At 40.1% G+C, this 20,915-nt stretch overlaps 1 protein-coding gene across 1 annotated transcript in view; it reads left to right on the forward strand.

Annotated features, from left to right (window-relative positions):
- The window catches only part of GRM7 (glutamate metabotropic receptor 7), a 1,001,339-nt gene that overhangs the window by 837,555 nt on the left and 142,869 nt on the right, over positions 1 to 20,915 (forward strand). Inside the window, exon 20 of the mRNA XM_027769777.1 lies at positions 17,005 to 17,940. Coding sequence (XP_027625578.1) covers positions 17,005 to 17,940 — 936 coding nt within the window. The remainder of the gene's footprint in view (positions 1 to 17,004; positions 17,941 to 20,915) is intronic.

The raw sequence follows: 20,915 nt of genomic DNA on the forward strand, positions 1-20,915 counted from the left end.
GACCGCTTTTGTCCTCCTCACTCTCATGTAGCATGTTATGCTCATCTCTAAGCTCTGGGGACACTCACAGACTTTTGTTCCTCTCACACTTCACTAATAAAGTTTGATCTCCAGACTAGCAACATTACCTGGGAACTTGTTTAAAAGTACAAAATCTGCCACCAGCAGGTGGGGTGGTGGTTAAGGTGCTGGACATTCCCCCATGGCCATCCATGGTTTGAGCCCTGTACCAGGTGGCTTGCTTTCTCTCTCTCTCTCTATCTCTCTATCTCTCTCTCTCTGGTAAAATTAAAATAAATAAATGAGCAAATAAAATTAAATAATTATTTTTTTAAAAAATCTTGGGGCTATCAGGTGATATAGTAGTTAGGGCGCTGGATTCCGACATGGCTGACCACGGTTTGAGTTCCAGTGTGGATCGAAAATCACACTGGGCATGTGTGTGTGTGTGCCCAAAATTCCAGGAGAAGGGAGTTGGTATGGCCATCCCCCCAGAGAGTGATTTCTCACTTTCTCTCTCACTATCTCTTTGGCAAACACAGGTGCCCTATAGCAGAAACTTAAAAAAAAAAATGCAGAATCTCTTGGGCAAGATGATGGTGTAGAGGTCACTGAAGTGGGTCCCTTTCCACATGGAAAAGATCCTGGATTCATGTCCTGAGACCTCCCTGAGCACAGTCCACACATGTGCATTCCCAGAGTCTGGGCTGCCTTAGACTAGGATTGGATTATGGTGTGAAGACATTGCTTGGAGTGACTAACTGTTTCTCATGGAAAAAAAAATTAAGCCAACATTCAGACTCACCCCAGTCTCAGTTGTAATCTGGATTATAACAAGATTCATGAGGGATTCATGGGGACCAGCAGGTGGCATGGTGGTTAAGGAGCCAGACACTCCCACATGGCGTACCACGGTCCAAGCCCTGGACCTGGAGGCTAGCTTCCTCATTTTTCTTTCTCTCTCTCTCTCTCTCTCTATTTCTCTCTTTCTCTCTCTCTTTCTCTCTTTCTCTTTTGTCTCTCTCTGGTCAAATTAAAATAAATGAATGAATCAATTAAATAAAATAATTCTTTTAAAAAAAGGATTCATGAGGGATTCGTTTGCATTTTCAGGTTTGTGCATCTGTTCTAACATGCCATGCCTTCCCTGCCTCAGGGCTTTTGCACGTGCCCTGTTACTTCCAGTGCTTGCTTCCTTAGCTCTCAGGTCACAGCTTAAAAATCATCTTTTCTGCCACTTTCATAGTCTCTCTAAAGCAACTGCCTTCTTTATTCTTTCTATGAAAATATTATTTATTTTCTGCTGAACAATTTGTTATTACATGTCTTACCAACGCATTGTATTATTGTTGCCTTTGCTCTCCTGTTATAAGTTCCCAGAGGTCAGCAGTCAAATCCAATTTTCTCAGAAGTTGTACTCCATCGAATATAATATAGTGTATATTGCATGACTGATAAATAGTTGTTGAGTGAATAACGAGCACATTATTTTTACTCTCTGTTGCCTGTCTATTTCTGGGTCTCCAACCTTATCTTTCTTCTTTGTCCTTTGCTTACACTTTGTATTTAAGCTTAACCGATAACCCTTACAGACCTTCATTCTCATCCCCAGCACTGAATCTAGTCCTTCCCTTTCACGCTTTCTTTCATTTGCTCAGGCTACTCATTCTTCCTGAATGTCTTTCGCTATATTGTTTCATGAAAGAACAAATTTTTATCCTTAGAGACTTGGCTTTAGTATTTCAGAAATGGAGGTTTAGGGACCAACTGGGCCACAGTTATATCTGGCATTGGATTTAATAGAGTGATATCTGCATGCAGATTTCTACCATGACACCAAGGGCCCATTTAGTGAAAGGAAGTGGGTATTTCTCAAATCTGCATTTTTATTGTTTAATGTTGTACATGGAACACAGAAACTGCACAGTGAATGGCCTTTGAATTACAAGACAGGGAAAACAAGATGAAGTTAGAAGGATGATATAATAAATGGTCATTCATATCCACTTTGAAATTTTGTCATGAAAGGTCCTTTTGGGACATCATAGTCTCCATAGGATTAGATGTATTTTTATTTTTGATGAAAAAGTACTTTTCTTATCTCTTAAGTTTCCCAGAAGTCCCAGAGAGATAATCTGAATCAAATAAGCCCTTCGTTTTTCTTTCTGAAGTTGACCTACCTTCTCAATGCAAAAATAAGCAGATGGGCATGTTTGGTTTACAAGCATCTTCTCTCTTCATTTTGCAGACTGACAAATTTGTGAGACAGTAGAATCCATTTTTTAAAAAATAAAATAACCGATGCACGAAAATGAGCATCAACACTAATACGCATACACCTTAACAGCCTCCTGCAAAACTCCACAGGTGATGAGGCGTAATTCAGTGGACAAGATGGCCACAACTTAGACATGATGTAAAGGATACTGCAAGGCCTCTTACCCAAACATATTGCTACCACAATCTCTGAGCTCATCCTGAAATTGTCTCTATTTGTGTTGTTTTCTTGATTAATTTGCTAAAGAGCTATTTGTCCAGTTCTTTATTAGAAAGCATATACTTGGGGCCAGCAGGTGATGGCATGGTTAAGGAGCTGGGCTCCCATGTGGCTGACTGTGGTTCAAGACTCAGATCTGGTGACTTGAAAGTCATAACAGGCGTGTATACATGCAAGCCCAACATCCCAAGAGGTGAATGGAGGACTAGGGATTTGTTGTGTGGTTGTTCCCTCAAGGGGTGATTGTTCACTTTCCCTCCCTCTGTCTCTCTCCAGGAGCACACATGCCCTTTGGCAAAACACCTAAAAAAAGAAAAAGAAAAAAAAAAAAAAACACATGCTTTATAAATAAAAGTTTTTGACCTATGCTCAGTTCGTAGAAAGCACATTTTCCAAAAAATGGAGGTTGACTTATAGGGCAGATCAGCTTGGCTGACTAGGTGTTCACCAGGAGGAAGTATCTGGCTCAGTCCTGCTCACCTGCCTTGGGGAGAGGGTGTGCCAGTCGATGGGAACTATATGAACAAAGGGAGGCAATGAGCAGGAAAATGCTCCAACACACGTGAAGCACTAGTTTATTTTTTCGTGTATACTGGAAAAGAAAATGCTGATTTTTAAATAACTCTTAATTTTTTTAAAGAATTATTTCTTTTTACTTATTCATACATTCATTTTAATTTGACCAGAGAGAGAGAGGGAAAGTGAGAAAGCAAGCCACCAGGTCCAGGACTCAAACCGTGGTTGGCCATGCAGGACTGTCTAACACCTTAACCACCGTGCCACCTGCTGGTCTCTACTTTTAATGTTTTTAATTTTTTTTTTTTTGGAGAGATTTTTCACTGTAGGGCGCGTGCGCTCGCCAGACAGATAGAGAGAGACATAGAGACAGAAAGCGAGAAATCACCCCCCAGGGGGGATGGTCACGCCGCAATCCCTTCTCCTCCATTCTCCTCTCGGGATCTTGGGCACGCACGCACACGCGCCCGGCGTGAGTTTTAAGCCACCGGGTCCGGGACACGAACCGCGGTCGACTACGTGGGAGTCCAGCGACATAGCCATTACGCTAACTGCTGATTCCCTCTACTTTTAATGTTTTAAAACAGTTTCATAACATGATGATACATGATTCTACTATGAGTTCATTTCACTGGTAAGGAAATTAACCTCACAGAAGTTAAGTGACTTGACCAAGGTGATTTAGCAGGTATTGAAAGGGCTGTCAGCCCAATTCATGTTCTCTTACTTCTTGTTTGAGCTCACAGGTTAACCTAGGCCATGATGGGGAAAGGCCTGAAAGGTAATGTTAGAATAATAATCAAAATATTCACTAAGCAATTTCACCACTTTCCATGTGTTACTAGAAGGATATACATATCCTATGGGATTTTGAGATAATAGGTTTTACAGTAAGGAAAAGAGTTGTTCTCTATTTGAAAGAATTAAGAAGGGCTAAATTAATTAAAGGACATCTAGCCTCACCCAAGTAGTAAAACATCTCAAAGTCTTTCATAAAACTACTGTGCATTATGGCTGTCCCTATGTGTCTATGTTGAATAGACTGTTTTCTTTTTATCCAACAGATTATGTTGCAAAGATAGTATTCATTAGAATGAAATGTGAGATAAGTACCCTAAATAACCCTTATGCAGGAGGGAGGCACAAAAAGAAAAAAAAAAAAAAGTCAAAAGCCTTTCTTGTGGCAGCTCAGCATTCTGACTGATCAGCATTCTTCTGCACTTACCTGGCAGAAAGCATGACTCACCCAGGTGAGTGGGTGAAAGCAATTTGCAAGTTGTCTTGAGTGTGAAAACCTAAGATAAATGGCTGAGGTGCTTAGAAAAGAAGATTTAGTACCCGTGACATGAGGGCTTCTATTGTTCTTGCTTGTATAGTTTGTCGTGTTTAAAGCAGTCATATTCTAGAGGCTCAAACAAAAAGAAAGAATAGCAAGTGTTCAAGAGCATAAACAAAGGCTTTTTAAAAATTTTATTTTTTAGAATTTACTCCTTTATAACTTAATCCTGAAAGTTTTTTCTTGGGATAAAAGAAAAAAAAAAAAAAAAAAGGCAGTCCCAGCTTTCACCTTAATGTATACCGAGTGTCCGCACTCTATGACTGAAACTGATCGACTAAAGATATGCAAACACAATAAATGGGTAAAATACTAGATATAGTGTATGTGCAAGGGTAGGGCCTGAGGAAGGACATTTAGAAGAAAAATAGGGAGGCAAAGCATTAATGGGACAAAGAAATGTATTATCTGTTGAAGATATTTTATAGTTTAACCAACTGGACTAGGAAGAAATGTTCACATCGTGAAATATTCACTTTATAAGCTAAAAAAGTGACTGACTGTATACAAAAATGAAATAAAGTATATCTAGAGAAAAAAGAAGAATAGCAGAGAGAAGTGCAAAGAGGAAGGGAGAGAGCACAGAGAAGTTGGTAAGAGAGTTTAGACAGGAGAGAGGTCATCTCTAGCTCAGAGACATGAGGTAGATTTGGGACATTTAAACTCGTTGCTAAAAACTTAGAGGAAAAGAATGACAGCTGAAAGGATATGTATAAATAAAATAATACAAAGAGAGACTCCTTAGATATTGAAGGGAAGCCCAAGTAATGTCTTTGGCTGGAAGAATAATGAAGTGGAGGGGATGGAGGCAGGTGAAGCTGGAGAGGGGGTCAGGGGTCTGTCTGCTTTGGGGTAGTCTGAATACTAAAATGAGAAATCTACACTATCTCAGATGGGCGGTGGAGACTCATGAAGATATCAGGGCACAGTTGAACTCACCCTTGCCTTAGAAGAATGCACTCAGTCATTGTGAACCGCTGTTCTTCGATAGAGCACGAGCATTAGGAAATAATATAGATGTGGTCTCTGCCCTCATGAGTTTACATTCAAGTAGAAGGAAAGGGGCTGGATGGTGGCTCAGCAGTGAAACAAGATTCTCTGAAAAGCTAACCCACATGGGAAGGTTCTGGGATCATGTCTAGGGACCCCCCGGTGTAGGCTGGGCACACGTGCTGATGAGCTGACTTGACTTATGCTGGAGGGCTGGAAGTGGTTGTGATGTTAACCTGTTGTGGGTATTGGCTCTCTAGCTCTCTCTTACTCATGAAATGGAAGGAAGGGAGGAAGGAAGGGAGGGAGGGGTAAAGCCAGCCTGTGGCATGGTAGTTGAGGTGGCTGGATCCTACATGGCTATTTATGTGATTCGAATCCTGGAATTGTCAGCTTGAAAAGCATGCTGGGTACATGTGCATTCAAGCCCAAAATCCCAAAGGGGGAGGTAGAGGAAAAGGGATGGTGGCATGGTCATCCCCCATGGGAGTCTATCTTCACTCTCTCTTTCTCCCCACTACCCCCCCCCAGTCTGATGAACACATGTACCCTGTAGCAAACTAGAAAAGGAAGGAAGGAAGGAAGGAAGGAAGGAAGGAAGGAAGGAAGGAAGGAAGGAAGGAAGGAAGGAAGGAAGGTCCACATACTTAATTTCAGATAGCCACTGCTATGAAGAGAAATAAAACAGTAAAAGAATAAGAAATAAAAGAGAAGACCTATTATCAGAGAGCACACAATAATGATGACTTAAATAAATGACATTTTTGGAGACAAAGAGAAAAGGGGTATATGGGAGAAGACTGGAATAAATTTTGCTGTTATTTTTGAGGAAAGCAAGGTGTAAGTGGGAACCAAAGATTATTGTATTACCACTGATAATTTCAATAGATAGAATTTATTAAGCATTATTATATTTCAGATAACGTGCTTCCAGTACCATTACTTTCTCAAATGTAGGAGGTAGTTCTTTCTACTCCATTTCATAGATGAAGAAAATGAGGGTCTGAGAGCTTAAATAACTTGGCAGATGCCACTGGATTTGAGCCCATGTTCATCTGATTCCAACACTCACATTAGCTACTCTTGTATACCTCAGCATGTGAGAGGGGGTGTAGAATGTAGAACGATCTAGAGAAAGAGAAGATGGGAGATTCAGTTTGAGTTGTGTGGAGTCTGAAATGCCACTATGACATTAAATACTGGTGATATTTGGCTGGAATAATTGGAGCTCAAGAAGGAGAGGGCTGGGAATGTTACCAGAGGAGTGTTGTGATGAAATCCTTGGTTCTTAGGTCCAGATCTCTAAGATAAGACCAGTTCCCAAAATGTAAATAAAGCTGCCGCCTTTAGAAAAGTGTGAAAAAGGTAAGCTTTAATTAGTTCACTTAAGAGAGGGTCAAGTGGACCAAATACCAGCTGGTACCACAGCTGGAGAGGGAAATGGAGTCTTTGTTTTATCACAGGATCTTGTCATAAATCCTTCGACGAGGAGGCCTGCTACTGTACCCAGCTGTGTGGTTTGTTTTATGAATTTGTATTGCACTTGCACACTTACTGCCTGTGAAGGGGAAGACGAGTGCCTGATAGGTGGAAGTCTACACATAGCCAGTGTGGACTTTGGAGTCCATAGGGACAATTTTGCCCATACTAGTCTAGTCCCCCAGCATAAGGTCACGTATCAGTCAAGTAGACAGAGGAGCAATTGTGTCAGCATGTGTTGCTGCAGGAGGAAAGGAAAATTACATTTTCTGGGCCTCCTCATGACAATTTAGGCAGTTAGAGTCCAATGACCTTTCCTCTGTAGTACTGGGGGTCTGGCTATAACCCCTGACATTGATATGTGAGGTGTGAGATGCACTTTCCATTGGCATCTTGGGACTTCCTGCTCGTATCTAGCCAACTGCCTCTAACATTAGTCCGTCTTAAAGTTCTTTGCATGAATTAAATTGCTCATTGGAGCCATAAAGTACCCTGACAAAAATTAACTATTTCGATTGCCCCTATGTCTCAGGCACCATGCTGGTTCATTCACGTCATGTTATTTCATCTTCTTCACAGATTATCTCGAGGCACCGAAAATTGAGAGTCCATTTAGTCATTCTGTCAGGAGGTGATACCACCAGTCTTTAAACCTAGGAAAGTCTGGCTTCTCTCTCATGCCCTTTCTATTTTCAGTATAGCCAAGCTTACCAAAGGAGAAAGAGTATTCAGAGAACAATCAAGGACCTATTGAAATCAAGTTTTGTCCTTGGTTGCTGACCACATGTGACATGTTTTTCTCCTCCACAGTGTGCTAATTGTGTTCATTTTTTTTTTCTCTACCTAGAAATTGAGTGTTCCATATTTAATTCCCTTTCTTCTCTCAAAAAAAAAAAAAATACCAAGGACATTTTAACTGCAAATGTTCACTCTATAGATAGATGTGCATTATTAAGTGACCAGAAAACAGATAAGACTCACATAAGTCATTACGGAACCTTTCATCATTTCTAATTACAGTTAAACTCAAATTTTGACTGGGGTAAAATCACTTCAAAAGGGGTGGTCAATCTATTCTTTTCTTTGCACTGTTATTTTTTCATTTAATCCAATGGTGTTACTGAGCTACTTCCACATAGAGAGTTTTCAATAGTAAATTAAGTGGATGAAGGCTGTGGTCTCATGGAGCTTATGCATTCCTTGGGAAAACAGACTTTAATTAAGTCATAGATTTGCATAATTATGAATTGTTTTAAGTGGAATGAAATGGTATCTTTGCAAGTTTATAAAAGGGAGACCCCATCCAGTGGGTGTAGGGACTCGCTGAGCAACAATCTGTGCAGTTGAAGAGGTGTTGAACAGTTTATTACAGTTTTAAATACCCTAAAGGGCAGGCAACTTCCTGGAACTCAGATAAAGCCAGAAGAGTAGAGCCATTTGATAAATGTCCCTACCAGATTATGCAGGGTCATCTAGAAGATTTAAAAGCAACAAGAAGCCATTGAGGAGATTAAGCAAAAGTGGCATGATTAGACCTGCTGTCCAAAAGATCATTCTGGCTATTGTGTAGATACTGGGTTCAGGAGGGGGCCAGCAGGAAGAGGAGATGAAGAAACTCAACAGAAAGCTTTCCTGAGGAGGGTGTCATAGCAAAGATAAGAGAAGAGTCAACCCCGGAAGGCATTCATTTATGTCTATTTTATTCCTGGCAACAAAAATTGGGTCCAGAACCTAGTAAACACTCAAAATAGAATTTCGTTTTTGGTTTGTTGTTGTTTTGCTAGAATAATTGAAGTGATTACAAGAGATAAAACTGACTTAAATTGTTGGTAATTTAGATATGGAGGGCTAAGAGAAAGGGAGATGTTAAAGATGATACCTATTGGGTCCTTGGAAAAAAAGTCATGATGCATTTTTGAGTAGAAAAATACATCTTGACTTTTCTGATCACCTAATAGAAGCCCGTAGATGACACTGTGAAGCTGACCCATGACAGAGGGAGACAGAAAGACAGAAAGCGAGAAATCACCCCCCAGGAGGGTTGGCCATGCCACAATCCCTTCTCCTCCATTCTTCTCTCGGGATCTTGGGCACGCACGCACACACACTCAGTGTTAGTTTAAGCCACTGGTTCTGGGACTTGAACTGCAGTCGACTATGTGGATAGCGACATAGCCATTACGCTAACTGCTGGTCCCATCTTTTTTTTTTTTTTTTTTTTTTTTTTGTCGTTTCCCTTTTTTTTTTTTTTTTTTTTTTTTTTTTTTTAGAGGTTTTTGCTACAGGGCATGTGCACTCACCAGAAAGACAGAGACGGACAGAGAGATAGAAAGCAAATCAACCCCCAGGGGGGATGACCACACCACAATCCCTTCTCCTCCATTCTCCTCTTGTGATCTTGGACCCACACACACATGCGCCTTATGTGAGTTTAAGCCACCGGGTCCGGGACTCGAAGCATTGTCAGATACATGGGAGTTGGTCCCATAATTTTCTTTTTGTAGAGGTTTTTGCTTAGGGCGCATGCGCGTGCCAGACAGACAGAAACAGAGAGACAGAAAGCAAGAAATCCCCCCCCGGGGGGATGGCCACACTGCAATCCCTTCTCCTCCGTTATCCTCTCGGGATCTTGGGCACTCACGCACACGCGCCTGGCGTGAGTTTAAGCCACCTGGTCCACGAACCGCAGTCAACTACATGGGAGTCCAGTGACATAGACATTATACTAACTGCTGGTCCCAAAATGTATTCTTAATATATAAGTTAACAGGCCCTTGCTCCTTTAGACCTGGATGTTTTTGAGGGAAGAAATGTATTTTGTACCCACCTACTTTATTTGGTTACTTTTTGTGTCAGGCATCTCTAAGTATTTTAGCTTGTTGGACTAATGACATGACGGAACTTAAACCCAGAGACCTTCCTGACTACGCAAAATTGTAATTTTACTATGTTATATGTTCTCATTAAATCATAATAGAATATAACTAAGCATTTTAGGAGACTCATTCAGACTTTTAATGAGAAATAGTGCATCAAAGGCGAAAAACCAGAAAAGTACTTTAGCAGTCACTGAGTAGCCCTAACATTTTCTTCCACATCCCCCGCTCTGTAGAAACCTTAACCCAGTGGTTCCCCAGTGTACCTGCAAGCCGAAACCACCTGAAAAACTTTCAGATACCCCACTGCCTATTTCCTACCACTAGAGATAATTATTCAATTATTATGTGGTGTGACCCAGGCTTTGAAATGTTGGGAAGCTCTTCAAGTGATTGAAACATGCAGGTTAATTTGGAACTAGTGGCCTAGTTAAAAGTGGAGTCTCAGGGGACCAGCAGATGACGTAATGGTTACATCACAGAGCTCCCATGTAATAGACCATGGTTTGAGTCCCGCACCTAGAGGCTTAAAACTTAAGCAGGGCACATGTGTGTGTGTGTGTGTGTGTGTGTGTGTGTGTGCCCAAAATCCCAAGAGGAGGATAGAGGAAAAGGCATTGCAGTGTGGCCATCCTCTGGGGATGATTTCTCTCTTTCTGTCTCTGTATCTCTGTGTCTCCAGAAAGTACAAGTGCCCTAAAGCAAAAATCTCTCTAAAGCAAACAAACCAAAGTGGAATCTCAGAAGTGTTACAAAGTCTTCTAGATTCTTGACTCCCAGGGGCTCTGCAGAGAGAGAAAGTTCTGAATCCCTCCCTGAGTACCTAGGGTCTACCACAGTTAGAAAACATCTCTGCACTGGCCTTGTAGTGCAGTGGTTAAGTACCATGTGTAGGGAGCTATATCCCACATGGCCAACCACTGTTCAAATCCTGGACCCAATGACTTGAAAAACACACCAGACATGTGTGCATATGTGCCCCAAATCCTGAGGGGCTGAAGGAATGGAAGAGAAGGGATTGACACATGACCAGCCCCACCAGAGAGTTCTCTCTCTTTCTGTCCTCAGTCTCTCTGGTGAGTTCATGTACCCTATGGGGCAATTGGGGGGGAAAAAAAAAAGGAAAAGAAAAAGAAAAGCATTTCTAATAATACTGTATACAATACTTTGTTCCTAGAGTACATAAAAAAAAAAGATGATTGCTATAATTACAAACTTTGAATAAGTAGAATCTGAATTACTGAGTGTTTTCTTTCACGTAGTACAGAAGTCACACAATTCTGTTCACTATCTAGTTGTGCTCCTGATGTGTAAAAATAGGGTCTGAATTGAAAGAGGCACGGAGGCACTGCAGAACTTGTCAAGCCTTTGCTGGCCCCTCTCCCTATCCACTCCTCACCAGAACCCAAACTCAGCTTTTTTCCTAGTATTAAAAATTCAGCTTTTACATGCATTTCTCTAAAAAGGTTTTCTCCATAAATTAGATGGGACAAATGTATTTTGATGTACCAATGGCATTTTAATGAGAAAGCTCTTTTTAAATGAGCTCATTCTATGAAGGTCTAATAAGTAACAATAACATTGTGGAGGATTATATAATAAAAGCACAAGCCAGCTTGGTCTTCAGAGTAAGTATTAGAACTAGGCAAATGGAATTTCACCAAGAAAAATATCTCTAGAGTGACAAAATTTTCTTTTAGAAAGAAAGTTTTTGTGTGGGAAAGGGAACAGATCTCTTCTAGATAAAAATGGATGCACCAAACAGTGTTTAGAAAAATTCCATTTCTGTTTGATTTTTGTGTTTGGCAGTAAGACAGAAACTAACTTGGTTTCACTTTTTAAATTCCAGTGATTATAAGACTTTCACATTTCCCATGGAGTAGTTTTTTTCTTGACTGGAGCCAGACTTTTCATTTCACGTGTTTTTTGTTTGTTTGTTTTTTGTTTTGTTTGTTTTGTTTTTTTGTGTGTGTTTTTGTTTTTGTTTTTGTTTTTTTCCAGTCAAACACATGAGCTAAAGAATTTTAGCTGGTACTTGATTTTTACTGTTTCTACTTAAGCCAACCGCGATGGACTCAAAACTGATTTTCTGAATCCCAGTACTTTACCACTGCTTTTTCTGAGCATCCTCAAGAAACAGAGACAAGTGTTTCCGATCCCATGTGATTCTAAAGTTTCCTTTCCTTTTAGAGTTGCCTATGATTCATGCAAGGACTTGAACTTTGGATGAATTGTCTGTCTCAGAAGGTCTATGCATACCACGTACAGAAGAACGAAAGAATATATTGGTTAGAATTCACTACAACTAGTGGACTGCCACAAAGAATTAGTCAGTCATTAAGGAAACTTTATCCTTTCCTGTTCAAAGTCTGGGGTAGAATGACACCACTGTTAATTAATTGAATGACATAATTATGCCCTCAATGGCACATTTTTTTAAAAATCTGACTTTTTTTTTTTTGAGAGGTTTTTGCTATAGGACGTGTACACTCACCAGAAAGACAGAGAGAGACAGAGAGACAGAAAGCGAGAAATCACCCCCTAGGGGGGATGGCCACGCTGCAATCCCTTCTTCTCCATTCTCCTCTCGGGATCTTGGGCACGCACACACACATGCCCTGCGTGAGTTTAAGCCACCGGGTCCGGGACTCAAACTGCGGTTGGCTACATGGAAGTCCAGCAACGTAGCCGTTACGCCATCTGCTGATCCCTTACCTGACTTTCTTTTGCCATCTTCAGAATATGGGATTTGTTCCTTAGCTTTATCTGTTCATAGTCACAAAATGGTTACTGCAGCTTTAAAGCATGTTGTTTGCACACATCCAAATTCAAAGTCCAAAGACATCACATTCCTTCATTGTGTTTCTTTTTTAAGAATGAAGAACACTTTCCTAGAACTCCGTGCCTGGTTAATTCTGGCTTTCAGTGGCCACACTGCATAATTTGCTCTTTCTGAAACCATTCATCAACCTATCCATACGAGCCGTGTTCATGTATAGAATTAATTAGTGGCACTAGATAGAAAGTTCTCTTGTAACTGATAGTAAGCCAGCATCTTCTAATGGGGACTGTAAACATCAGTCTTTTTTTTTTCTATTTTTTCCTGCACCTTAAATTTGCTGTCCAGCCTAGAGAAACAGCTGTGTTGCCATTCAGAAGAAACTTGAAATGTGCATTTCTAACAGCCTCTGGCAAAGTAAATTAGCATTACACTTGAATTTTCATAGCCCTGAATGATCATCTTCCCTTAAATGGATGTCCATGGGCACTTGCAGCTGATGGTTTCTTTTTATGAAGCAAAGTCTGTGTCTGTGTGTAAATACACAGGTATGGTGTGCATCGCTTTAGTGAAATTCTCACTCCCTGACGCTTTTAAAGGTTCGTTGGTACTGTAGGGAATGAAGGAATTTTTCTCTTCGCTTTTGAGGGTTCTCTTAAAATCATGGATGATAGGCATATTAATAAGAGAAAAGGCACACACATTATATTTATCATGTACATATGTACATGGGAACCATAGTAAATATGAACTCCAAGAGCGGCCAGATGGTTGAGGCTTTTGTATAGGAGAGAGGACAAAGGGAGATGGAAATCACTTCCTTTAAGTCATTTTTTAAAACTGATTTATTGATTACCAGACAGTACACATGCTTAGTAGACAGAGGCAGAGGGAGGAGAAAGAAGCCCCCCCCTTGAGCATGGTCATTCTGAAAACCCTTCACCTACCCTTCCTTTTGGAATTTTGGGCACACATACATATTTGGTGTGTTTTTTTGTTTGCTTCTTTCTTTCTCTCTTTCTTTTTTTTTAAAAGAGAGAGAGATTTTGGCTATAGGGCACCTATGTTCACCAGAGAGACAGAAAGTGAGAAATCACTCCCTAAAGGGGATGGCCATACCTCAATCCCTTCTCCTCCATTCGTCTCTTGGGATTTTGGTCACACATGCACTTGTGCCCATCATGAGTTTCAGCCATGGGATCTGGAACTCAGACCACAGTCGACTACATGGGAGTCCAGTAACATAACCATTATGCCATCTGTTGGTTCCCCCATTGTGTTTTTCAAGCCACCATTTCTGGGACTTGAACTGTGCAGTAGTCAGTTGGGATCGACTCCCCTAAGCACTAGCCACAGAGTTGGCCCTATTCTAAATAATCTTAGAGTATATCATTTGTAGGGGAAAAAAAGGAGCCCACTGCTCAGACATTCATGAGCAAATTACTCTCTTTGGGAGCTGAATGGGCCTGGGAGACCACAATAGGTAGGAAAATCTGCCCGGAATGTATTGACATTCCTCAATCTTCCTTCCTACACTATGAGTTTAGTCAATGAAGCTCAGGGAGGAGGAGCAAAGGCATTTACTTTCCCCTAGGCAGGTCCAGTCTTTAAACTGGCCATGGAATATCAGAGTAAAGTTCCTTGCTTTAGGTTGGGCCACAGAAAGGGAGTGAGGAGAAGATCCCAGAGAGAGTTTGGTTTTGAGGCTGCTTCGTTAGTTCTACATATCAAAGTGTCAATCTCTGGGGTATTGTGTTTTGAACCCCAATAGTAACTTCATGGGACACATTGTATTTTCAGTAATGATTTTTGTTGGCAAAGCGAGTAAATTATAATTTGGTTCATTTGGAGCAAGAGACAACTTCGTTGGTTTAATATATACAATTAAATTGAATTGAAATCTACTTTAAATGAAAATCGAAAACAAATTAAGTAATCAGTCAATGTAATGTTTGTGGTTATAGTTCTTGTATATATTTGGAAAACTTGAGGCGGGGAAAAAAGAACTTTTCAGCATTGCCAGGCATTTTATTTTATTTTATTCCAATGGGGAAAAAATAGTGAGCTGGTAACATTCAAAATTGGTTATAAAATATTACATATAATGATAATTTGTTTTTATATTTGTATGAGCCCTGCGTTCATTCTCATAGATCAAGTTTAATCCTACAACACATCAGTATTCACTAGTGTTGAAACAGCAATCTCCAGTTCAGCTAATGGAATTTATTTATCGTTTGTTTTGTGTGTGTAAATTTGTCCTGGTAACCATGAGTAAGGTCTTTTAATTTGACACTTGGAAATATTTATATTAATAATAGCAAATTTTCAGGTTCCTACATTTTTGGAATTGGTATTTGTGAAGTTAACACAGATTGTTTGAGATCTCTTATTACAAGTTATTTCCTTAATTTTATGACTTTGGGATGGCTGCCAGTGACTTGCTGCCTCAAAAATGATGATGTTGAGAGAGAAATGATTATGTTTTATATTGAGTTAGATTTATTAATGCCGACTTGGGTTTTGTGCTCAGGCAAATGAGTTCACAGGGAATTATCTGAGAAGTCTTGGGTCTCTGGGTAAGGGTGAAATCGAACCATTAGAAAGTTACAGCCTGTGAACCATTTTTTTTTTTTTCCCCCAGAGTTAGCGACATTCAATTCAGATTTTGAATGTAATTCCCTTTCAAGTATTGATGGAAGCATTACTCCTCACTATTTTTTGGCTCCTCTATTAACACAGCACTGACATTCCAATGAGCAATAAATTATTATTTCTTCCTTTTTATTTCTTAAAAGTGTGCATGTAAATAATACTGTCTCAGGCTAACTACATGGCATGATGGTTCAGGCAGCTGGAATTCACATGGCCACAGTGCAGTTCAAGTCCTAGACATAGATTGAGAAACACTCTATGGATATTTGCATGTGTGCCCAAAATCCTGAAAGGATAGATAGAGGAGAAGGCATAGTGGCATGACCATTCCCCATGGGATGGAGGGGGTGCTTTGTCCTCTTCTCTCTGCCTCTCTCTGATGAGTACATGCATCCACTAGCAAAAAAAAAAAAAAAAAAAAAGGAAAAAAAAGGCTCAGGCTTTTCCATATCTTTATAATCTATTGAGTTGTCAGAAAAGTCATGTCCTGACACATTTTTACATAAAAGAAATACATGATGGCTTTTCCAACAACTCAATAATTTTTTGTCCCACTGTATAATATTAAAGATGTAGTTAGCTATGTAACTAGGTATGGGAGAGATAAGCTGTATTTGTTTGCTGAAATATAGTCTATAAAATAACTTACTGATTTAATACATCTTTTGCCACTTGTAGATACTAAGGCCATTTATTGCATGGATGTGTTTCTTGACTTTCAGTTCCAAAAAAGCACTTTAAAACATTCCAGCAGGACCAGCAGTTAGCATAATGGCTACGTCACTGGACTCCCATGTGGTCGACTGTGGTTCAAGTACCGGACCTGGTGGCTTAAACTCACACTGGGCGCGTGTGCGTGCATGCCCAAGATCCCAAGAGGAGAATGGAGGAGAAGGGATTGCGGCATGGCCATCCCCCTGGGGGGTGATTTCTCGCTTTCTATCTCTCTGTCTCTCTGTGTCTTTCTGGTGAGCGCCCGTGCCCTATAGTGAAAACCTCTACCCACCCACCCCCCCAAAAAACAAAAACATTCCGGCATAGGTGAATATAGTGGCTTAATGGTACAGTCTAGAGGAAGATGACTTCAGGCATAGTTGTATGCAGGAGGATAAACAGATTCACCAGTTATCTTTCTCTTCAACGTTCTGCTGGGCTTTCCTCTGTGTTGGCCAGTTTCTGTCACGCTTTTCCATTCTTATAGCCATTATCATTGATCTTATAGCCATAATCATTGAAAGTCTTACATTCTGGAAACTGTAAGTCCAGAAAATATAGTAATTTTTATCTTGTTTAATCACAGTAAAAATCATGAAATTAAATTTCATGGCCTTGGAAATAGTGATACCATTCCTGACCCAAGTCTATTTGACTATAAAGTTGGAACGTATCAACAGTAGACAAAGGTGGCTCCTAATCAAGCCCCAGCAGTACCACCTGGGATCTTACTGGAAATGCATATTCTGGGTCTGCATTCCCTTCCAGAAAATCAGTATCTAATTAGAATGGTTTGGTTTACATTTCATCTCCACCTAGTTGGGTAGGTAGTCTTGAAAGGTTTCCAGATCATATTATTTTCTTATCAAATGTTTTCTGAACTCGGAGGATATCATCTAGTGTAATTAAAGGCTTCAGTAATGAGTATATTGCTCCTTTGTGGTAAGTAATAGAGTAGTTTCAACGTTGTTTCAAAAATTTTCGGTGAAAATGACAGTAATGCCAATGGAGTTTTAAGAAGGTGATGTGAGGTTAGGGCCTGGTTGTCACTCTTACTAGCTGAGAGTAAGCTTTGTAACCTCATCAAGCCTCAAATGTTAGCTCCTTTATTACTTAAGTAATAAGTAATCTGCCCATTTCACTTTATTTTTTCACACTGCAGATAGAGGACATGCAGTGGGGTAAAGGAGTCCGGGAGATCCCCGCCTCAGTGTGCACACTGCCGTGCAAGCCTGGGCAAAGAAAGAAGACACAGAAGGGAACTCCATGCTGCTGGACTTGTGAGCCTTGCGATGGTTACCAGTACCAGTTTGATGAGATGACATGCCAGCATTGCCCTTACGACCAGCGGCCCAATGAAAATCGAACTGGCTGCCAGGATATCCCTATCATCAAACTAGAGTGGCACTCCCCCTGGGCCGTCATTCCTGTCTTCCTGGCCATGCTGGGGATCATCGCCACCATCTTTGTCATGGCCACTTTCATTCGCTACAATGACACACCCATCGTCCGGGCGTCTGGAAGGGAACTCAGCTACGTTCTGTTGACAGGTATCTTTCTTTGCTACATCATCACGTTCCTAATGATAGCCAAACCTGATGTGGCGGTGTGTTCTTTCCGGCGAGTGTTCCTGGGCTTGGGGATGTGTATCAGTTATGCGGCCCTCTTGACGAAAACCAATCGAATTTACCGTATATTTGAGCAAGGCAAGAAATCAGTGACAGCTCCCAGACTCATAAGTCCAACATCACAGCTGGCGATCACTTCCAGTTTAATATCCGTTCAGCTGCTAGGTGTTTTCATTTGGTTTGGTGTTGATCCACCCAACATCATCATAGACTATGACGAACATAAGACAATGAACCCTGACCTAGCCAGAGGAGTTCTCAAATGTGACATTACAGATCTCCAAATCATTTGCTCCTTGGGATACAGCATTCTTCTTATGGTCACATGTACTGTGTATGCTATCAAGACTCGGGGCGTACCAGAGAATTTTAATGAAGCCAAACCCATTGGATTCACTATGTACACGACGTGTATAGTATGGCTTGCCTTCATTCCAATATTTTTTGGCACCGCTCAGTCGGCAGAAAAGGTAAGTGAAAATGCACTTCATAACATGCATTTCAAAACGTTTGTTTTTGTAAGTGTTGAAATCAAATTGATTGTATAAGGTAAGAGGTTTTATGTTGATACAAGCAGAATGGTATTCCTAAGAGTAGAAAACATGGATGAGTAGGCATCTGTGCCCCAGGAGTCTAAAAGTGATAGTGAACTGTGCTACATTCATGCCGCTGGAAACCAACCAGAGTAGCCCTTCAAGTTAATTATATTTGTTGGACAATTATGCAATGTAAGAAGAGATTCCTCAGTATAAAACTATTTAATCTATCTAAACTAAACCATTCGGTTCATGCATCCCCTCATCGCTCTGCTTATATACATACTGGTTTCCAATAGAAGATACCACAGCACCTGTTCTCCAGGTGGAAGTGTGTGATGGTCATTATCATCAATACGGATGCCCTTCTATTTCTCATGGCTATCGAGGATGTCACTGTGGAGTAGAACTAGTACCTGAGCTATTCCAGGTATTAGAGTTTCCCAACTGTCTGTGCACTAAATATAGCCGGGTGCGGGAATAAAGGAGAGCTTTGGTTATAATTCCACTCTAGGTTCCCTACAGTTGCACATACATGAATCATAGCAAGCCATATATTCGTCTTTCTAGCAGAAGGAATAACATGTCATCCAGCTTTGAAAGTTTAAGGTTTTCAAAACAAGTAGCTTCTAATACGTTGGTCCAGGATGTGGTTATGCCTATGTTTTCTCATATAGTTACAAGTTTATAATTCTATAAATTACATAGCTCTAATGTGCTGATTCTTAATGCAAGTTAACACATGACTACTGGTAGGCCAGATATGTGTGTCAAATAGGCAGTCTTACGGTGTTCGTTTTAGACGTGATTCAGACACACCTAATTGCTATGCTCACTCTTCTGGCTGTAGTTGTGTGTATGTACAAGTTGGAAACCCCTAATATGTTATTCCTCATTTGATATGGTGTCCCTCACTGATGTGAGCAGCTCAGACAGGTCAGTACAACTGAGACCCACAGTCCTAAAGGACCCAAGGTGTGGAAGAGGACTTGTTATAGCTGAAGATAATGGCACATTGAGAATCCAGTCTTATTCCATGTTAGGTTGGACCAATCTCTTAGTACGTACTGTCCTATGGTTAAAAATCAAAGTAAGAGCATATAAAAATTTACAGAAGTCTGTGATTCCAGGAATTAGTTGAATCTGGTTTTTTCCTTGTTTCTTCTATTCTCTATATACTCACATAAAGTATTAATGACATTTGGCTGTTTATCCAACTGAAAAGATGTCTTTTATCTAAATTGTAAGATTTAGAATCTGTAAATTTGGGTGTGTGTGTGTGTGTGTGATGTGTTTAAGTGACTATTTCATGAAACCATACAGGATTTTAAAACCAAGAAGTGAAAGGTTCCAGATTACGGTTTTAGTCACAAAGTGTCTTTAAGTCCTAAAATATATGCTCAATGAGCATAATACGTTTCAAATTCATAGTGCATGTTTATTGCCTGTGAAATCAACTTGAATTTCATTTTATTTCTTTTATCTATCCTTGGGCCAAGGGAAAAGTAAAATATGAGTTAGGATAGTGAAAAGCAATAGAAAAAAAAAAAAACCACATGTATGCTGATAAGTCGATAATCACTGAACTTTTTTATGATGAATAATGGTTATCATCAAAGCCTATGGATATAATTACTTCACTATTAAAACAAACACAATATTAGATTAAAGACAAAGTCTTTTTCTGCAAATTACTTCTTAAGGAATATAAAAAGCAGGAGTAATCATAGTGGCTTATGGATGAGTCTTGTTACAAAACCTATTTTACGATATTTGTCACTATCATTTTGTTTTTATTTCTAGCCATTTCTAATCATGGCTACTGATCCCTTTAATTAAGGGCACAGGTATAATTTACTCCTTGAAAAACCTGAGAATGATACAAGGTTTCAAGAATTTTATTCACCGATTCTGGTGGTTCTAGAAGCCATTGTGCTGGTAGAGTTGGACTGTAGGAAAAATCAAGCTGTCTTCAGATAATGTGCTTTTTATCCCAGAATTTTAGATAACACACATTTGCCTTTGTATACTCTGGATGGATTATAATGTTTTGCATGTTGATTGGCACAATAAAAGGCACTGAACTGCCAAATGGGAACAGCGAATTGTATGAAAGTGCACACATCCTGATGATAGGCATATGGCTAGGAAAGCATGAGTGATCAATTAAAAAAATATCACTTTGTGTACATGAAACCATGGCACTTACATTGTGGGAAGTGGAAAATTGCCAAATGGAATGAGAGATTGCAGCAAAAAAGCATTCTTGCCAAGGTAGTCACCTATAGAGTCCACGATTCTCCCATCTTTGTTTAAATTTAACCATCTAACTGTTTTTAAGTGGAGGAGTTCCATTGTACCAGCAACAGCAGTCATGAAAAAAGATTAGGCAGCGAGTTCAGCAATAACTATTTACTGTTTCAGCAAATAGAATCGGTTTTGCTTACCTAGGAATATCTTTTTGAAATTTCTCGTCAGTCGACTTCGTTAACACAACATAAAAGTAAGCCATGTTCTTATTTTTGTGCAAAATATCAACCACCATGCAGTTTATTTTTGCTTTTGTGAAGGAAGACACAGAAGACCGTTGCTATCTGGTTGTATATTATTAACCCCGGGGATTCTAGAATGGGAATCATGTGATGGTCAGTGGTAGACTTCAGCTCTCACAGAACAGTTCCTCGGGCTTCAGGAACTGTTATGGTGCAAGAAAACACTGTAAGAGGTAAAGCAAGAGCAGAGCAGGAACTAGTGTAGTGGGGTCCCATCCCATCACTATCTCCTGGTGTTGTGTGTTGAAGCACTTGATTATTTCCTCTGAAAACAGTTACCTGCGGGTGTCTCTACACACGGTGTTGTGTATGCAAGAAAAGAAGCATACTTGAAGTAGGAAGGTTAGAGGCTATCCT

Source organism: Tupaia chinensis, unplaced genomic scaffold (genome assembly GCF_000334495.1).
Source record: "Tupaia chinensis unplaced genomic scaffold, TupChi_1.0 Scaffold000089_1, whole genome shotgun sequence".
In the NCBI taxonomy this organism is placed as follows: domain Eukaryota; kingdom Metazoa; phylum Chordata; class Mammalia; order Scandentia; family Tupaiidae; genus Tupaia; species Tupaia belangeri.